Source organism: Carcharhinus amblyrhynchos, chromosome 1, assembly GCF_965287045.1.
Source record: "Carcharhinus amblyrhynchos chromosome 1, sCarAmb.v2.hapA, whole genome shotgun sequence".
Taxonomy (NCBI): Eukaryota; Metazoa; Chordata; class Chondrichthyes; order Carcharhiniformes; family Carcharhinidae; genus Carcharhinus; species Carcharhinus amblyrhynchos.
The window spans coordinates 164,157,453-164,175,822 of NC_137324.1; the positions used below are offsets into that span (position 1 = coordinate 164,157,453).

General features: G+C 44.6%; 1 protein-coding gene across 1 annotated transcript in view; it reads left to right on the forward strand.

The window, feature by feature from the left end:
• Nucleotides 1–18,370, forward strand: part of LOC145346972 (uncharacterized) — a 464,774-nt gene that overhangs the window by 302,202 nt on the left and 144,202 nt on the right. Inside the window, exons 18-21 of the mRNA XM_080194876.1 lie at nt 2,045–2,098; nt 6,150–6,241; nt 13,177–13,200; nt 14,394–14,466. Of these exons, the coding sequence (XP_080051002.1) occupies nt 2,045–2,098; nt 6,150–6,241; nt 13,177–13,200; nt 14,394–14,466 (243 nt within the window). The remainder of the gene's footprint in view (nt 1–2,044; nt 2,099–6,149; nt 6,242–13,176; nt 13,201–14,393; nt 14,467–18,370) is intronic.

An 18,370-nucleotide genomic window follows, 5' to 3' on the forward strand; every position in this document is an offset into this window, starting at 1 on the left:
GGTCTGCTGTTGACAGACAGCCCGATGAGGTAAACCTTCCTCCTGGAATGGAGCTGAAATCTCATCGCATAATAGTGGAAAAAGCCCATCAGCTGGGAAATTAAAGTGGGGTGGGCCGGCTAACCGGAGGCTCATGCATGAAGGAAGCAGGGCGCTCACCCTCAGCGTATATATAATCCAGCCATTTATATGTGGCACACTGGTTAGCACTGCTGCCTCACAGCACCAGGGACCCAGGTTCAAATCTGGCCTCGGGTGACTGTCAATGTGGAGTTTGCACATTCTCCCCGCATCTGTGTGCATTTCCTCCGGGTGCTCCGGTTTCCTCCCACAGTCCAAAGATGTGCAGGTTAGGTTGATTGGCTATGCCAAATTGACCCTGGTGTCAGGGGATTAGCAGGGTAAATATGAGGGGTTACAGAAATAGAACCTGGGTGGGATTGTGATCGATGCAGAGTCAATGGGCCGAATGGCCTCCTTCTGCACTGTAGGAATTCTAGGATTTTATTGTATGATCCTACATGGATTGGTGTAAAATAACATTCTTGTGAACAGCCCTGGGATGTTTTACTACATTAGTGGCGATGTACAAATCAGAGTTGTTGTTCCTGTTTTGCTATTTTCTGGGAAGGAGGTCCATGGGCAGAGACCTTCTTGACCAACTCCCTTAAGGTGAGTGCTGTTGTGTCAGAGGAATTTCTGTGCTACCTGATGAATCATACCCCTTACGCCCTAGAAATGCTTCAGTAGAATTTACACCAGTTGAGAATTGGAATGAGTTCTTTTGAAGCTTTTTGGTGCCTATCCTTAACCAGAATTCTCTCTGGAGACCAACAGTGTCAATTCATAGATTGAATCATTTCGTAGAATCCTATAGTGCAGAAGGAGGTCATTTGGCCCATCAAGTCTACATTCACCACAATCCCGTCCCGGCCCTATCTGCATAACCCCCAGGCATTTACCCTGCCTTGTCCCCCTGAAACTAAGGGGCAATTTAGCATGGCTAAATCCACCTAACCCATGCACCTTTGGACTGTGGGAGAAAACTGGAGCACCCGGAAGAAATGTAGGCAGACACCGGGAGACTCCACACAGACAATGACCCAAGCTAGGAATTGAACCCGGGTCCCTGTGACACAGCAGTGCTTACCACTGCGCCACTATTCATGCCGGTTTAGCTGCGCGAGGAATGAAAACAGTATGAGGTGACGGATGTGCTGAGTAGTTCCAGCATTTTCTGTTTATATTTCAGATTTCTAGCATCTGCAATATTTTGTTTTTGTGCAAGGTGACTAATGTTTATTTCTTCCAGCTTCCCAAACCTTTGCTCACTGTGACCTCATTTAATACTTGAAAATTGGTGCAATCCCCAGAGTGAGTGAGATTGGAGTGGGGGAAAGGGTAGGGAAGAGTTGCTGAGTGGGAGAGGGGCTGGGTGAGGTTGGTAGAACTGTTAAGGGGAGTCAGTGGATGGGTGGAGAGAGTTGTTGAGCATGGGCCAATGATTTTGCTCACAGCCATCTTGAAAACTAAGGTCTCAGAGCTAAGGATCATACATGCAGTCATAATGGAACCTCAATGCCAGCCTCAGGAATGCCATCAATCATAATGTCTGTGGAAGTCCCCGCTTAGCCTGTTGGTGCACTACACTGAGCAGCCAATCAGGACACTGAAAGATTGACCAATCAGGGCAGCAAAAAGCTCTCCCTTTGGTGAACAATTTGGGAAAAATTATCGTGCCCTGATCGATGTCTCTACTGCCTTGGAGCTTGCAAAGCCCATGACCCCAACGGGGGTGATTAACCCATAGTTTGGGAACCCCTTGTGTATGGCATACCAAGAAGAGAAACCCTCTCAGTGAAACCTACACCTGGAAAGACTTTGGGTTGAAATATCTATTCAAAAAAGACAATTAACAAAATGAATCAGCAATAAGTGGAATTAAATACTTCTTTATGGTTGTATTTCACTGGTCTTTTCATTTGCTCTTCTAACTATTTCACAGATTTAATTCTTTGCTAATGACATCACTCTTTTCTTTCAGGATGTGGTCATTCCTGACCTAATGAAGAAACTTGATATCCTGGGAGATAATGGGGTAAGGTTACTTCAGGCAACGGATCAGCATTGTTCACTGAAATCAAATAAATTCAGTGGATTTGCACCTTTCATTTAATGTTGTTGTAATTGTCCATAGTGTTTGACAAAACCCGATTATAATCCTACCATCTTTTAATGTTTTGATGTAATTCCCAAAGCAAGGGCAATGTTTCTACTTCGAATGGAACAGTTTCTAATCTTTTTCACATCCAGGGTCGGTCTCTAGCATTCTGAGGTCATTTCTTCATGACCCCAACATTAAGCTTTCATTTTCCTGCTGCTTCTCAGCTGTTTTATTTTCTGTATTGCATACGAGCCACCCTCAAAGTATCAGCAAGGAGGGTTACCTCAGATCTGGGCAGTTAGAGTTACAAAGCAACACCCACTAGGAACCAGATTGAGGCAGTCTACTTGTTTCACTCGACCCACTGCAGCTATTAGAGACACGTGTTTCATTAGCTTGGGCTGAATTTGAACCCAGCTATCAGAGGTCAAGGTAACAAACGTCACCATCAGTTTATTTATACTTTAGAGGTACTTTCACTTCATTTCATTTCACTTCATTTTGATTTAAAGTGATAATTGTCTGTACCTCTTAAGTAAGGCTTGTCTGTGCCATAATACTAGGAAGAGCACTTCCTGCGCACACTCAAATGCAATCTTGGGTGTTAAATTTGTGCATTAAACAAACAAGTTGACTTGACACAGACTAACAATAAAGTTCAAGTTACTCATTTTTAGACCTGTGCAGTTCTGAAATAATTGCAAGTTTTTTTAGTTCACCTATCATTGGCAACTGGAAATTTCAGTAAATTCTCAAACCCCTGTGTGCGGAATTGAAATTAAGGACACTTTTTGATAACAATCGATAAAAAAAAATTTTGACTAAAGTACTTAAGAAAAAAATTATACTGAGAAATGATGATGCTGGAATTAAGAGTCCCATAAATTACCGATTAAGCTACTTGGGCTATGTAGAAACTCTCTGCACAAATTCTTAACACATTGGATACGATTATTTGGCCATGCTTACCACAAAACCGGAAATTCTTGTCTGAGGTCAATGGACCTTTGCATGGTCCTGTCCGCTATGATTCCCATGGCGGGTGGGACAGGAAAATTCCACCCATTGAATCTAGGCTGAGGCAGGAGCACTCATGTAAAATCTCATTGAGAATGTGATCCCATCACAGATTGGGAACTGGGATGAATAGTCACTGATGTGATGAATTGAACTAAAAAGCCTTTGAAGGTGACAAATGCCTGCCGCTGATCAGAAAGTCATGGCAGCAGCTACGTGTGAGCCAGCATCTGCAGTGTGGAATGTGTACACACACACAACTATATCTGACACCATTCACCAAATGTTCAGAACAAGTAACATTATAAATTCATTGGAATGGGAAACAAAATGCTTGCAGAAAGGATTCACAAGAATGGTTCCAGGGATGAGAAACTTCCATGATGGTGATGATTGGATAAGTCGGGATTGTTTTTCTTTGAGGAAGGAGATTTGATAGAAATATTCCAAATAATGATGGGTTTGGATAGTGTAGACAGGGAGAATCATTGAAACCCTACAATGCAGAAGGAGGCCATCGGCCCATTGGGTCTGTACTGACTGCAATCTCACCAGCCCCTATTCCCGTAATCCCTCATATTTACCCTGCTAATCCCCTGACACTCAGGAGCAATTTAGCATGGCCAATCAACCTAACCCACATATCTTTGGACTATGGGAGGAATCCGGAGCACCTGGAGGAAAGCCATGCAGACACGGGGAGAATGTGCCAACTCCACAAAGACAGTGACCCAAGGATGGAATTGAACCCAGGTCCCTGGCACAGTAAGACAGCAGTGCTGACCACTGTGCCGCCCCGAACAGAGAAACTGGGAGAAACTGTTCCCATTCATGAAAGGATTGAGAATGAGCGGTCACAGAACTGGCAAAAAAAAAGCAAAAACTAAATAAGAACATACTTTCTCAACAGTGAGTAGTTAGACTCTGGAATGCAGTGCCTGAGTGTGTGGTGGAGGGAGATTCGAGGGAAGGTTTCAAAAGAGGATTGGACTGTTATCTGAAAATGATTACGGAGAAAAGGGAAGAGAATGGCATTCAGTGAATTGTTAATTTGGAGAGTCGACGCTGATGTGAAGGGCTAAATGGACTCCCCATGCACTGTAAAAATTTTATGATTCTGTGAAAATGTTTAGATTACAATCAAATTTCTTTTCGTCTCCAGGAGAAACAAGAGTCCTATAATAATATTAGGGGAAACAGGAATTGGGGCAAGTTGCATCCCCATTGTCTGGGTAGTGGAGCATGGTATCATTAGTCAGAAAGTGAAAAGCAAACTTTCAAGTGACTGCATCATGGAGACGTGATCTTTTATTTTACTGAGAGATCTGTGCACGAAAGAGACAGAAATCTTTCAGCGGTGGGCTTGGTCCTCCAGCCCACGACAACACTTTCCACTTAAGTCATTTATCGTCCCATGTATTAGGATACAGTGAAAAGCATTGTTTCTTTTCACACTATGCAGACAAAGCATTCCATACATAGGAAAGGGGAGACTACAGAAAGTAGTCTTCCAGTCATAGCTCGGGTGTGGACCAGCTTAATGCAAGGTAGGTCAATTCGCAAGTCTGATGGCAGCAGGGAAGAAGCTGTTTTTTGAGACATTTGGTACGTGTCCTCAGATTTTTGTATCTTTTTCCCGGCGGAAGAAGGTGGAAGAGAGAATGTCTGGAGTGCGTGGGGTCCTTGATTATGTCTGGAGTGCATGGGGTCCTTGATTATGCTGGCTGCCTTTCCGAATCAGTGGGAAGTGTAGACAGAGGCAGTGGATGGGAGGCTGGTTTGAGCGATGGACTGGGCTTCATTCACGACCCTTCGTAGTTTATTGCGGCCTTGGACAGAGCAGAATCCATACAAAGCTGTGAAACAATATTGTATTGAAAACTGGCTTGAAGTATACACGTGGAGTGCAGTAATCTATGTCCAACTTTAATTTGTCTTTCATCATCACACCACTACACCACTCCTTGGTGCAGCGATGCTGTGAAATAAATGCTGTTTTGTGGCCAGGACATTATTACCAATGGTGAGAAGATGCAGTGGGTTCGGGAATGTGCCTTGGGTTATGTATCTCTTAATTGTTTTCCTCTGGACATGGAAATGCCTGGATTGTGGCGATTCAGTGGCAAAGCACAATGCAGGAAGTCAGAGAGCTTGGTACATTTGTACCTCAGTGAAGCACCACCACATCTCCTTAATAGTTTTTCTTCCCAATAAGATGCTAAACTCTTTTTCAGGTGGACGATCCCACGGCATCTAGAATCATAGCATTCCTCCAGTGCAGAAGGAGACCATTTGGCCAATTGAATCTGAACTGACCCACCTTTTTATCTTACCAGGCTCCATTCCCGTGACCTCACGTTTTTGCCCACTAACTTATACATCTTGGGACACTAAGGGACAATTTAGCATGGCCAATCCACCTAATATGCACATCCTTGGAGTATGGAAGGAAACAGGAGCACCTGGAGGAAACCCTCGCAGATACAGGGAGAACATGCAACCTCCGCACAGACAGACACCCAAGGCCGGAATTGAACCTGGGTCCCTGGTACTGCAAGGCAATTGTGCTAACCGCTGCACCACTGTGCTGCCCTCTGTGTTCTGGAAGTATTAACTAACACCATTTAAAAACTAGTCAGTATGTCATTGCTCACTGTGGGACCTCACTGTGTGAAGAGTAGTTGATTCCTTTCCCATATTCCAACAGTAATTACTTAAACATAAAGCATTTTGGGAAGCTTGAATGGTCTATATAAATACAAGTCTTTTTGAATTGCACTTAACTTATTTTTAATGTGCGTGCCTGTGAAATACATCAACTCAAGTAATGCAGAGCTTTTTGTTTCAATCTGAGATGAAGCTGTGAGCAACATCTGTCAGATTTGTCCATCCTGCTTGTCTCTACCATGTATAACTTGTGCTGTTCAGCCCCGGTTTCACAATATTTTGCACGTCTTTGTATTTTCAGAACCTGAGGAATGAGGAGCAGGTTGCAGTGATTCAAGCTCGTACTGTGCTCTCGCTGTGTGAGAAGGTACACTTCCAAATCATGATTCTTCTGTGAACCCGGAAGTGCGTTCATAACCTGAGTCTGTATCACTTTGCTGTATGTTAACCTGCTGATTGGAATAAAGCACAGCCCGAAACAGTCACTCATTCTTTGTACTCATCATCAATGTCAATATCGAGACATCTTGGGTAGGATGGGGTGTGGTAGTTATTGGGATAGTGGCTGGGGATGTGGGGGCAGGGGAGGGAGTGGTTACATACAACGCCCTTCAGTAACAGTTAATAATATGATTGTACTGATTAAATTTACTTTTCACTTGTCCTATCACCCCGATAACCACTGACGTTCCAAGATCTCCGTGGAACTTGGAACTATAATTCCACAGAGGTCTTGGGATCCACGACTCACATACAAAGGTGGCCGTTTGGATTCCCAAACTCTGCAAAGGGCCTTGTACAACAAGTATCTCACTCACCTTGTGTTGGGTGTGCTCTACGCCTGAGGTTCTCTGTCTGGATTAGCTGCTTAGTTTCATTGTTTTAGCAGCTCTCTCTCTGTGTGAGCAAATTTATAGATATATTTGCTGCATGTTATTGGTGGAGGAGGTCTTGTGGCGCAGCGGTTAGTGCCCCTGCCTCTGAGCCAGAAGCTCCAGGTTCGAGTCCCACCCCAGGACGTGAAGGCCAAGAAAGATGCCATCGTAACACGGTCAAACAAACTGTGCTGTCAACTTGCAAATTCCTTCCAAACACGTCCATCGCTGGTAGTAAAAGCGGGAGAGAATTCTGGTCAGCCACGCTTCGTGTGGAGTGGTGCCCCTCAAGCAAAAGCTTCTGGCAACAGACTAGTGGCCTTTTCTGGGAATTACTAGACATGGAAACAGACAGAAGTCTGCACCACTAGGTACAGGAAGACTATTGGACGTTATTGGTGGGCTCCAGTCCTCTCTTGGGTTCTGGATTAGTGAGAGAAGACGATAGTTTGGTTTAGCCCGTTAGTTACGTAAGAGACTGTCATAGGGCTTGTCATTACTCTACTACATAGCCATATGGTGTGTATCAACTGAGGATGAGCGTCATGGGTTGACACTGGGAAGTTACAATAAAGGTGCATGTGATCAATTTTCTGTGTAACCCACATAATCTGCATTTTCCTTGAGGTTTTTTTTGCCATCTTCAACTACTTAAACATGTTGATGCACATTATAATTGAGAAAAAATATTGCTGTATGGCCAGCTGCTCCTCCTCAACCTTAGGGGAGTGCGTTAATCTGAAAGGCTTCATTAGCAGTCCATCTGTAACTTTGCACGATGCCAAAATGATCACTTGTAAATCCCCTGACTCCTTCACTATTCCAGTGGCGCATAAATTCATGACTGCTGTTCCACAATAATAATGGCAATTGGTGCTTATGCAGTGCCTTTGCCACTGCAAGATGTCGCAAGGTACATCACAGAAGCATTATCAAACAAACTTTGACACCAAGCCTCTTAGAGGTGCAAGAAAAATGACCAAATCTTTGGTTAGAGGTAGGTTTTAATGAGCATCATAAAGACTGATAGAGATATAGGGGCAGGATGTTACAGCCTCCCTCAGGCTAGACCGGAAATTCCTGCCCGAGGTCAAAGTAGATTTGCGTTGTTGGACCCTTGCCAGTTCCAATTCCATGTTGGGTGAGATGGTAGAGTTCCAGTCATAGTTTCAGAGAGGTTTAAAAGGAATGATGGGTCTTGGAGCCTTGCCAGCTTAAATTATGGCTGCCGGGGATGAAGTGGTGAAAACTAGGGACGAGTGAGAGGTCAGAATTGGAGAAGCTAAGGTCTTGGAGTCTTGTGAGGCTGGGGACATTCCAGGGAAAAGGAGGGACCAGGCCTTGGAGGGATTTGAAAACAAGGAAGAAAACTTTAATATTGAGAATCCTTTGAGTGATTAGATTCCTCCTCAATTCAGTCCTAAATCTGCTCCCCCTTATTTTGAGGCTACGCCCCTAGTTCTGGTTTCACTCACCAGTGAAAACAACCTCCCTGCTTCTATCTTATCTATTCCCTTCAAAATTTTATATGTTTCTATATGATTTCCTCTCATTTTTCTGACAGTGCAATTAAATGTTTTCCAATTCCAAACCTTTGACTTTACACAAAGGCCAAAACCCTCAAAATCCGAAGATAACCTCTGTTATGCAACAAAAGCTCATTGTGGTGCAACTCCATACTAAGGGACATGTTTCCGAATGTCCCAACTTATCTTCCAACTATTGCCTTTTCTGAGTGAAGCTTCCAGTAATGATTAAGGAGACTGCTGTGATTATCAGGAACACATTAGAAGAGGATTTTGTTGCAGTCGCAGAGTAATAATCTGATTAAAATGATGCTGTCTGGTAAACATTGCTGGTACAATGATGGACCTTACTAAGCACTGTATATGCTTTCTTGGGGGCTGTACTTGCTTTCTATCAAGCTACACCTGTGTTACCTTGCAGAATGTTAACTGTGGAAATAAATTAATAGAATTGTGACGGAAAATCACTGATCCAATATATTTGACTTTCAGTGGCATTCACAAGTATGTTACTCATTCTCGGTGTTTCTAATCATTGAGAGCTTTCAAATGCTGTTGTAATCCCCACAAGGACTTCTGTGAGCACTGGTTCAGATGCATTGTGCTAAATATAAGGCAGCTCTCAGGTATGCCCGAGGAACAGCCGTCTTAAATATAGCAAAGAACTGCTAGATGCTGGAACTTTGAATGAAACACACTTAATGTCAGCCACCATCTTTCAAGAGGGGTGGCACAGTGGTTAGCATTGCTGCCTCACAGCGCCAGGGACCTGGATTCAATTCCAGCCCTAGGTCACTGTCTGTCTGGAGTTTGCACATTCTCCCTGTGTCTGCGTAGGTTTCCTCAGGTGCTCCAGCTTCCTCACACAGTCCAAAGATGCGCAAGTTAGGTTGATTGGCCGTGGTAAATTGCCCATTAGTGTCGGGGGGATTAGCAGGTAAATACATGGGGTTACAGGGATAGGACCTGGGTGGGATTGTTGTCGGTGCAAGTTTGATGGGCTGAGTGGCCTCCTTCTGCGTTGTGGGGATTCTATGAGAGGGAGAGAGATAGCGTTAATCTTTCAGGGTTGTGGAGTTTGCACGTTCTCCCTGTGTCTGCGTGGGTTTCCTCCAGATGCTCTGGTTTCCTCCCACAGTCCAAAGATGTGCAGGCCAGGTGCTATGCTAAATTGCCCCATAGTGTCAGGGGGATTAGCAGGGTAAATGAGGGTTGCGCAAATAGGGCCTGGGTGGGATTGTGGTCGATACAGGCTGGCTGGGCTGAATGGCACTTCTGCACTGTAGGATCCTATCCACAATTGTTAATAAAGGTTGGACCTTACTCCAGGTGTCATGCCCACAAGCTGGGGGGCCAGTGAAGCCCCTGAGTCACCACCTTGGAGAAGGCCCATGGTTTTAAGTGCCAGTTAGGCATTTGACTGGCCAGCGGCAGATTCCCCCCACAACCACAAGGATCACCATGGGGGTGGAAATCTCCCATTCCCAGACAGCTGCAGGCCAATCGGCAATTCCTCATCGCCCAACACCCTCCCAAAAAGAACCGGGAGCTCGGGATCAGTCAGGGACTTAGGCCACTGAGTTGAGAGTCATGGGGAGTGGGGAGGGGGGGAGCGAGGTGAAACTTGCTATTACAAAGAGGCAAACGTCATAGATGAGTTGAAGGGAGACGCAATAGGCACCTGAGGCAGAAAGGGATAGGATGACAATGTTCAATGAAGAAAGATGGGCGGAAGCTCACGTGGAGCATCAACACCGGAAAGGGCTGAATGGTCTGCACTGTCCCACCCATACAAACGCAACGGCATTAACAAGCTTTAGCATGCCGCTATCCCTCAGCACTAAATGAGGAAATGGCGAGCATCTTTGGCTCTCACCACTGTCCCTACTGATACACTAATAATGTAAACATTGTGCCTGCCAACAATTTATTACTGGCCACAAGGAGGCACAACTCTCCTGTTCAGACCAGTGGCTGCTAACTGCTGACTGTGATGAACCTTCTACCATCACTGGGAAGCAGCCAGAAAATAAACTCACGTTTGGACCACAGGATCCAGACTCGAAACATTGGCTGTTTTCTCTCTTCACAAATGCTGTCAGACCCGCTGCGATTTTCCAGCATTTTCTCTTTTTTGTTTCAGATTCCCAGCATCCATAGTATTTTGCTTTAGAATTGGAAGGATTATGCCTAGGCTGTCCCATTCATCCTCAACCCAATTGAGGCCCTTAAGTAAATGATCAGGGAGAGTTCAGGATGAGGTGGAAAGCAAGCCACCCTGCTTGAACCTCAGACAGGAAAGGTGAGGGGGTGCCTCCTTCAATGGCTTCCTTTCCACATCAGGCACCCTGAACAACATCTGCCACCCATGGGTGCTCCCCCACTCCATCCAGCCTCTCCATCAAGTCCCCCAATCTTCTGTCTTACATCCCCGGTCCTCATTTCCCCATCCTGTCCTGTACTTACCTAGTCCTGGTCTCTGGACGTTGAGTCCTGGGACCTCTTGTGATTCCGGGCCTGGCCACTGCTGCTACTGGCGCTGCTGAGACGACAGAGCTATTGGCCAATCAGAGATGGAAGTTCTGTGACCTTGGAGTATTAATGGCAATCGGTATAGGAGGGTTTGCGTTCCCTGCCAACACTTTGGTTGACCAGATGGGAAACCAAAGTTGTACATTTGTTTCCTGTTAAAAGAGGATTTTCACAATCAGCAATTGGAGTTCTACATTTTAATTGTATTCCTTCCCACAATCTATTTCAATATTTGCACAGAAACCTGCCGTTCGGCCCAAGAGACCCATTCTGGCGTCAATGATTCACCCAAGTCTCCTGACTTCATCTCACCTCATCAACATATCCTTCTATTCCTTTCTCCCTCATATAGGCAGGTTTTACCCACCCCATCGTTAACAAGGACCAAGGAGAAAAGAATGGAAAGGAGCCAGAATGGGGCAGGTCTTCAGCTTATGACATTGACTCTGTCATGACCCTCCCCCCACCCCCTCAACAACTTCCTAGCTTGGAACTTGTTACAATTTATTTTATCCCTTTGTGGGATGTCAGCACCTTTGGTGAGGTCAATATTTATTGTCCATCCCTAATTCCCCTTGAACAGGTGAGTCACCAAACTGAATTGGTACCGTGCACAAGATTTAGGTACACTTACATTGCTATTATGGAGGGAGTTCCAGGATTTTGACCCAGGGTAGGCTTCTTGCCTCATCCCTGTCACAAGAGTGATCTTACCATTGTTGGGAAATGGAACCTGCAGTGGCAGTGTTATTGCTATAGAATCATAGAATCCCTACAGTGCAGAAGGAGGCCTTTTGGTCCTGTGCTGACAACAATCCCACCCAGGCCCTAAACCCACAACCCAATGTACTGTCCCTGCTAATCTCCTGACACTGAGGGGCAACTTATCATGACCAATCAACCTAACTCGCACATCTTTGGACTGTGAGATAAACCGGAGCACTTGGAGGAAACTCACGCAGACATGGGGAGAAAGTGCAAACTCAATACAATTACCCGAGGTTGGAATTGAATCTGGGTCCCTGGCGCTGTGAGGCAGCAGTGCTAACCACGGTGCCACTGTGCTGCCCAGTGAAAGGAAAGAGCCCTGAAGAACAAATTTCCTTTCAGGCAAATGGATTATTCCTGGGGGCCTGATGAAGTAAGATTTACTGAATGCCCTCCATCTAAAAAAGGATGTTAGCGGACCTTTTGTGACAACTCAGAGTACTGGTGGACTTTGCAACTGGGTGACAGGATTGTGGGGGAGGGTCGAGAAATCAGGCAAGTGATAGTGAGTTGCTGACCTGTAGGTTCCCAACTGTGATAAAAGGAAGAAAAATTGAGATGGAATTCAGTTTTAATACCAGTTTCCTTAATCTTTCTGGCTGTTTTGGCACCTGACTTGGGGTGGATCTGAAGAGGAAAATCTAAGCAAAGAATCTAATTTGAGAAAGAAGAGCAGACTTTTTCACATTTGCGTGTCAGCTGTGGCTCAGTGGGTGGAGGTCTTGTCTCCGAGTCACGAGGTTCAGAGTTCATGTCACACGCTGAGACTGGAGCAAAAAAGCCAAGGTTGAAGCTTCACTGAGGGGGTGCTGCATGGGCGGAGTCATTTTCTTTCAGATGAGGTGTTAATCCGAGGCCTCATTCGGGTTGATTGCGAAAAGTTACCCCTCAATCATAAAGATAAAAGCAAATGACGTAGCCTTTATTTCAGTGTGGTTTCTGGGCAACTGATGATGGGGGCAGGAGGGGAGGGGGCAGGTGTTGTTGCTGTGTTTTATGTATCACAACTTCAAAAATTGGCTTTAAAGAGCTTCAGGACATCCGGTGGTCATGGATAGTGTTATACGTGTGCAATGCTCACCTCTCTTTGTGTAAGAAGTGCACAAGAAGTATAGACTCCCTACAGTGCAGAATGAGGCCATTCAACCCATCGAGACTACACCGACATCAATCCCACCCAGCCTCTACCCCTACATATTTACCCTGCTCACTCCTCCTGATACTAAGTGAACATTTAGAATGGCCAATTCACCCAACCTGCACATTTTTGGAATGTGGGAGGACACCACAGCACCCGGAGGAAACCCACACAGACACAGGGAAAATGTACAAACTCCACACAGACAGTGACCTGAGGTCGGAATCGAACCTGGGTCCCTGATGCTGCGAGGCAGCAGTGCTAACCACTGTGCCACCATGCTGAGCTGTAGGTTAAACCTAGTATTCAAATGGTGAGAGCCGTTTCAGTCTGTAATGCAGCTTGGACCATTTTGTTGCCGACTACAAACAAACGTTCAGGCAAGATGGAGTTTATAAATCATCAAAAACTGCAGCTTCCCATGAAACGTTTAGGCTAGGAGAGGGTAGTAGTGTGCAAAATGTGTTTACTGTCATCTGTGGAAAGTAGGACTGGATTTCCATCTCGAGGTGGATAATGGGAGTTGGGAAAATTTGCAACTCGGCCCTCGGGAGAAAGTGCCAGGAAAGGTGAGAATTTCATCCCAGGGGCCCCTGGGCGGGGTGGGGTGGGTAGGTGCAGATGTGGGCCGCAGTTCTGTCAGCTGACTCTCGAAAAGTTCGGAGGCAGCCACAGGCGTTGCCGGGTGCTGAGCGGGGCTGTTTAAAAGACCTTAACGACAACCTTGTTGTTGTGGGTTTTTATCCCAGTTATAATGAGAAAAGTAAGGCCCCCTACCCCCTCATATCCACTTAATCATCCCCCCACACACTCCTCATAGCCCATCTGTGCCATCTCATGCCCACCAGCCACCCCTCATGCCCCTTATGTTCTGGCACTTGCATACCCATTATCCCATTAAACACTATTGAATTAATGAACCCAATCGTAACAATAGGATATGTAAAAATGACCTTAAAAGAGCTATTCATTCATTACTTTCCACATACTTAAATAAAGCTCCTTTTCAGTCATCCGGAACCTTTAAAGCATCAACAACAGAAACTGCAATTACTTGAAACCACTTTATTTTGTGTAAATAAAAATTGGGCAATTGATGGAAAAGATCAGAGAGCCAGAGCTGTCAATAAAGCAACGTTTTCCCTGGGGCTCAGCTGTTCCAATAGACTAATGGATTTCTGGGTTCTCAACAATGGGGCTTTGCCCAGTCTGAAAGCTTAGATCAAGCTTATTTGTTTTGGTTTTGGAGATGATAAAATATCTGGCCTCTGTGTTAATTGCACATGAAATATAGTATGGGGGGTATGGTGGGTCGGGAGAGGGGTGGTGCTGTGGAAATGCCTGATGTATTTTCTTTCCAAAAAAAAAGTTTTGATCAACATTTTTCCTGAAGATTGCGTCTTTTGAAAGGTTACAATCATTAACATTTAGGCTTATAGATGTATTAGGAGTTAAGATAAATGTTTCCAAGGATACATTTGAATTCCATTTTGTTGCAACAAGAGCTGTATATTTGACCCCTGAAATGATCACAAGCTGTAAACAAAATGAAAATTCAGTATTTTAAGCAGGTCTTGTGCTTTTGAGCTAATTTTGCAGAGGTATTGTCTCTGTCACTTGGCTCAGGGTCTTAGCTAAATGTGTCCATCATGACAAACACCAATTGCTTACTGACTCATATCCTTTGATGTGCTTTCTTGAAAAATACAGTGGCTGAAACAAATTGAAGGCACAGAGGCTGCACTTCACCAGAAGATGTTGGACCTGGAGAATGAGAAGGTACCTTAACGCATGTTAACCAGCCGGGGGTGATAACAATAGGGAGCTTTTCAAAGGTGGGGGTGTGGTGGGGTACACAGATCTGAAGCTCGTTAAATTAGTTTAAGAGAACAACTGGCACTCAGACATAGCTGGATAGTGTAATAGATGTGTGCCGTTGCTCTTTGGAAGGTAAACTCATTTCATTGCCCTGTCTTTAAGCCCATCGTCATTCTTCAAATATGCAAACCAGTGCTGCTGCGACTGAAGTTGTCAAATCTAGAAAATTCACCAGCATTTTCAGTGCACGTAATGTATAAGAAACAAGTTTATTTGCTTGTTGTGAGGGATTTAGGCAGTTAAATCAACAGATATTGTGATACTGAATTGTTCTGATGATAACAATCTGTGGTTGATGCTGAGTTAGCTGATTACTGGATTACAGGTTTCCCATCTAATAAATCTTAGGACTTTTGAAAGCATACCTATAATTGTTAGCATTTATATTTTGGCTTTCCATATCAGTTTTGGCAATTGCTCAGTGTAAAATTGGGGCATTTGTTTGCGTGGAAGCCATTTTCTCTGATTGTATTTTCCCAATGCAAAGTCGCACTCCTGGGCAGGACCTTCCTCCCTCTCAGTGGCGTGTTTGCTAGCTGCAGGCAGCACTGTGTTATTCACTGGTGGCAAGATCATATATTCCCATCATTGTCATTGAGGTTGCCCATTGAAGACAGCCTTCAGCGCTGTGAAACCCCTGGCGGGCGTATGCCATCAGCAGAACTGTAAGGTCACGTCATCGGAACTGTAAGATCCCTTCGGCATGAATGGCAGCAAGATTTTGGCTTCCTGCTTTAGTCTCCAAACAGAACTTGGCCCTCCCTTTGACCCACCTGTCGAGTCCACATCCTACATCATGTTGATACGTGCTAAAGTAGGTCCTCAGCGCTGTTGCCTTGAATTGCAAGGTTTCGCTCTCACACTTCACGAAGAATAGGTAAGAATGAGAGATGTTAAGATGTTAACAGTTGACACAATAATCAGGGCAGGCACAGGTGAAAGAGGAATTCTGAACTGGAGGAGTTTGAGAGCAGTTTGCTGCAGCTGGGAAGGATCATCTTGTTCCAAGCACCTACACAGAATGGAGCGGGTGAGGTGCAGTGCTGTACAGTAAAGGTCTAACTGACAGTCAGGCAACATAGAACATGGATATTTATTCCGCGCCTACCCATTCCCTAGTCCATCAAATTTTATAGGCAATACAGATCATATGAAGGCTTTAGAGTCATAAGAGTCAGAAAGATTTATAGCATGGAAACAAGCCCTTCAGCCCAACTTGTCCATGCTGACCCTTTTTTTAACCCATAAGCTAATCCCAGTTGCCTGCGCTTGGCCCCTATACCTCTATACCCACCTTACCCATTTAACTGTCTAAATGCTTTTTAAAAGACAAAATTGTACTTGCCTCTATTACTATCTCTGACAGCTTGTTCCAGGCACTCATCACCCCCTGTGTGAAAAAATTGCCCCTTTGGACACTTTTGTATCTCTCCCCTCTCATCTTATGCCTGCTAGTTTTAGACTCCCCTACCTTTGGGAAAGATGTTGACTATCTAGCTGATCTATGCCCTCATTATTTTATAAACCTCTATAAGATCACCCCTCAGCCTCCTACACTTCAGAGAAAAAAGTCCTAGTCTATCCAGCTCTCCTTAGGAGAGCTCAAGGAGCTATGAACCTGTACTCCTAGATCTCTTTGTTCTGTAACTCTCCCTAGCACCTTACCATTAACTGAGTGAGTCCTGCCTGGTTCAATCGACCAAAATGCATCAACTTGTATTTATCTAAATTAAACTCCATCTGCCATTCGTCAACCCACTGGCTCAATTGATCAAGCTCCCTTTGCAATCTCCTTATAACTCAAACCATCAAATTCCAGTAGCATCGTGGTAAATCTTTTCTGCACTCTTTCGAGGTTAATAATATCCTTCCTATTATAGGGTGACTAGAACTGTACATAGTATTCCAAGTGTGACCTTACCAGTGTCTTGTACAACTTCAATAAGACGCCCCAACTCCTGTATTCAATATTCTGAAACCAAGCATGCCGAATGCCTTCTTCACCACTCTGTCCACCTGTGACTCCACTTTCAAGGAGCTATGAACCTGTACCCCGAGATCTCTTTGTTCTGTAACTCTCCCCAACACCCTGCCATTAACTGAGTGAGTCCTGCCTGGTTCAATTGACCAAAATGCATCACCTCGTATTTATCTAAATTAAACTCCATCTGCCATTCGTCAGCCCACTGGCTCAACTGATCAAGCTCCCTTTGCAATCTGAGATAATCTTCTTCACTGTCCATTATGCCATCAATCTTGGTGTCATTTGCAAACTTACTAACCATGCCTACTAAATTCTCATCCAAATGATTAATATAAATGACAAATAACAGTGGACACAACAGCGATTCCTGAGGCACACCACTGGTCACAGGCCTCCAGTTTGAAAAACAACCCTCTACAACCACCCTGTGTCTTCTGTGATCAAGCCAATTTTGTATCCATTTGGCTACCTCACTGTGAGATTTAACCTTATGCAACAACCTACCATGTGGTACGTTGTCAAAGGCCTTGCTAAAGTCCATGTAGACTTTAATGAGGAGGTGCATTAAAGAGTGTACTTCATCGAGAAGATGTGAGGTTAGCACTGGCATCAAGTACATGCAAACCTGCAGATGCCCGTATATGCCCACATGGTGCTATTTTGTGACTAAGAAAGTGACAATTAAATTCACTGGCCCTTTTTCATTAAAGCCTTTTCCTCAATTTTATCTCTCTCCCACCCATTTCCCTCTTCCCCCCACATCTTCATCTGTCACATCTTTCCCTCTGATTTCAGCTTCTCTGCCGTTTGCCCATTCACATCTATTCTCTCAACGGACTGCCATTAGCAGCCTTTCCCTTTGTTTTTGTGGCTACAAGTCATCTTTTAGCTTTGACAAAGGGTCATCTGAACTCAAAACGTCAGCTCTTTTCTCTCCTGACAAATGCTGCCAGACATGCTGAGATTTTCCAGCATTTTCTCCTTTGGGCAATTAAATTCAACTTTTATGGCACATCTTGGGCTGGAATCCCTGCAAGATATTTCTTATTGTCACTGGATGACCCAGTATTTATTATCAATCCCTTATTGCCCCTAAGTGCAATTCAGAGGGCATTTTTCTGTTTTAAGAAACTTTGCTGTAGGTCTGGAGTCACATGTAGGCCAGACCAGGTAAGGATGGCAAGTTTCCTTCTCTAAAGGACATTAGTGAACCAGATGGGTTTTTTATGACAAAAATTTCATGGTCATCGTTAGGCTTTCAATTCCAGATTTCTATTGATTTCAAATTCCACCACCTGATGTGGTGGGATTCAAACCTGAGTCCTCAGAACATTACCCACGCTCACTGGATTATTAGCCCAGTGACAACACCACTGCACCAAAGCCTCCCCAATTGCAACAGGAGCACAATTTGTATTTATGTAGTGCCTTTATCACAGTAAAACATTCCCAGGTACTTCTTAGGAGGGTCATCAATCAAATTTTGATGCGGAACCACAGGAGATAGTGGGACAGGTGAGCAGAAGCTTGGATAAAGAGGTGGGTTTGACGGTTTTATTCACGATTTCATTTCTTATTCATTCATGGGATATGGATGTCACTGGCTGGCCAGCATTTATTGCCCATCTCTAGTTGCCCTTGTTCAGAGGGCAGTTGAGAATCAACCATGTTGCTGTGGCTCTGGAGTCACATGTAGGCCAGACTGGGTAACAATGGCAGATTTCCTTTCCTGAAGGTGAACCAGATGGATTTTTCCGACAATCGATAATGGTTTCATGGTCATCGTAAGGTTCTTAATTCCAGATTTCTTTTGTTGAATTC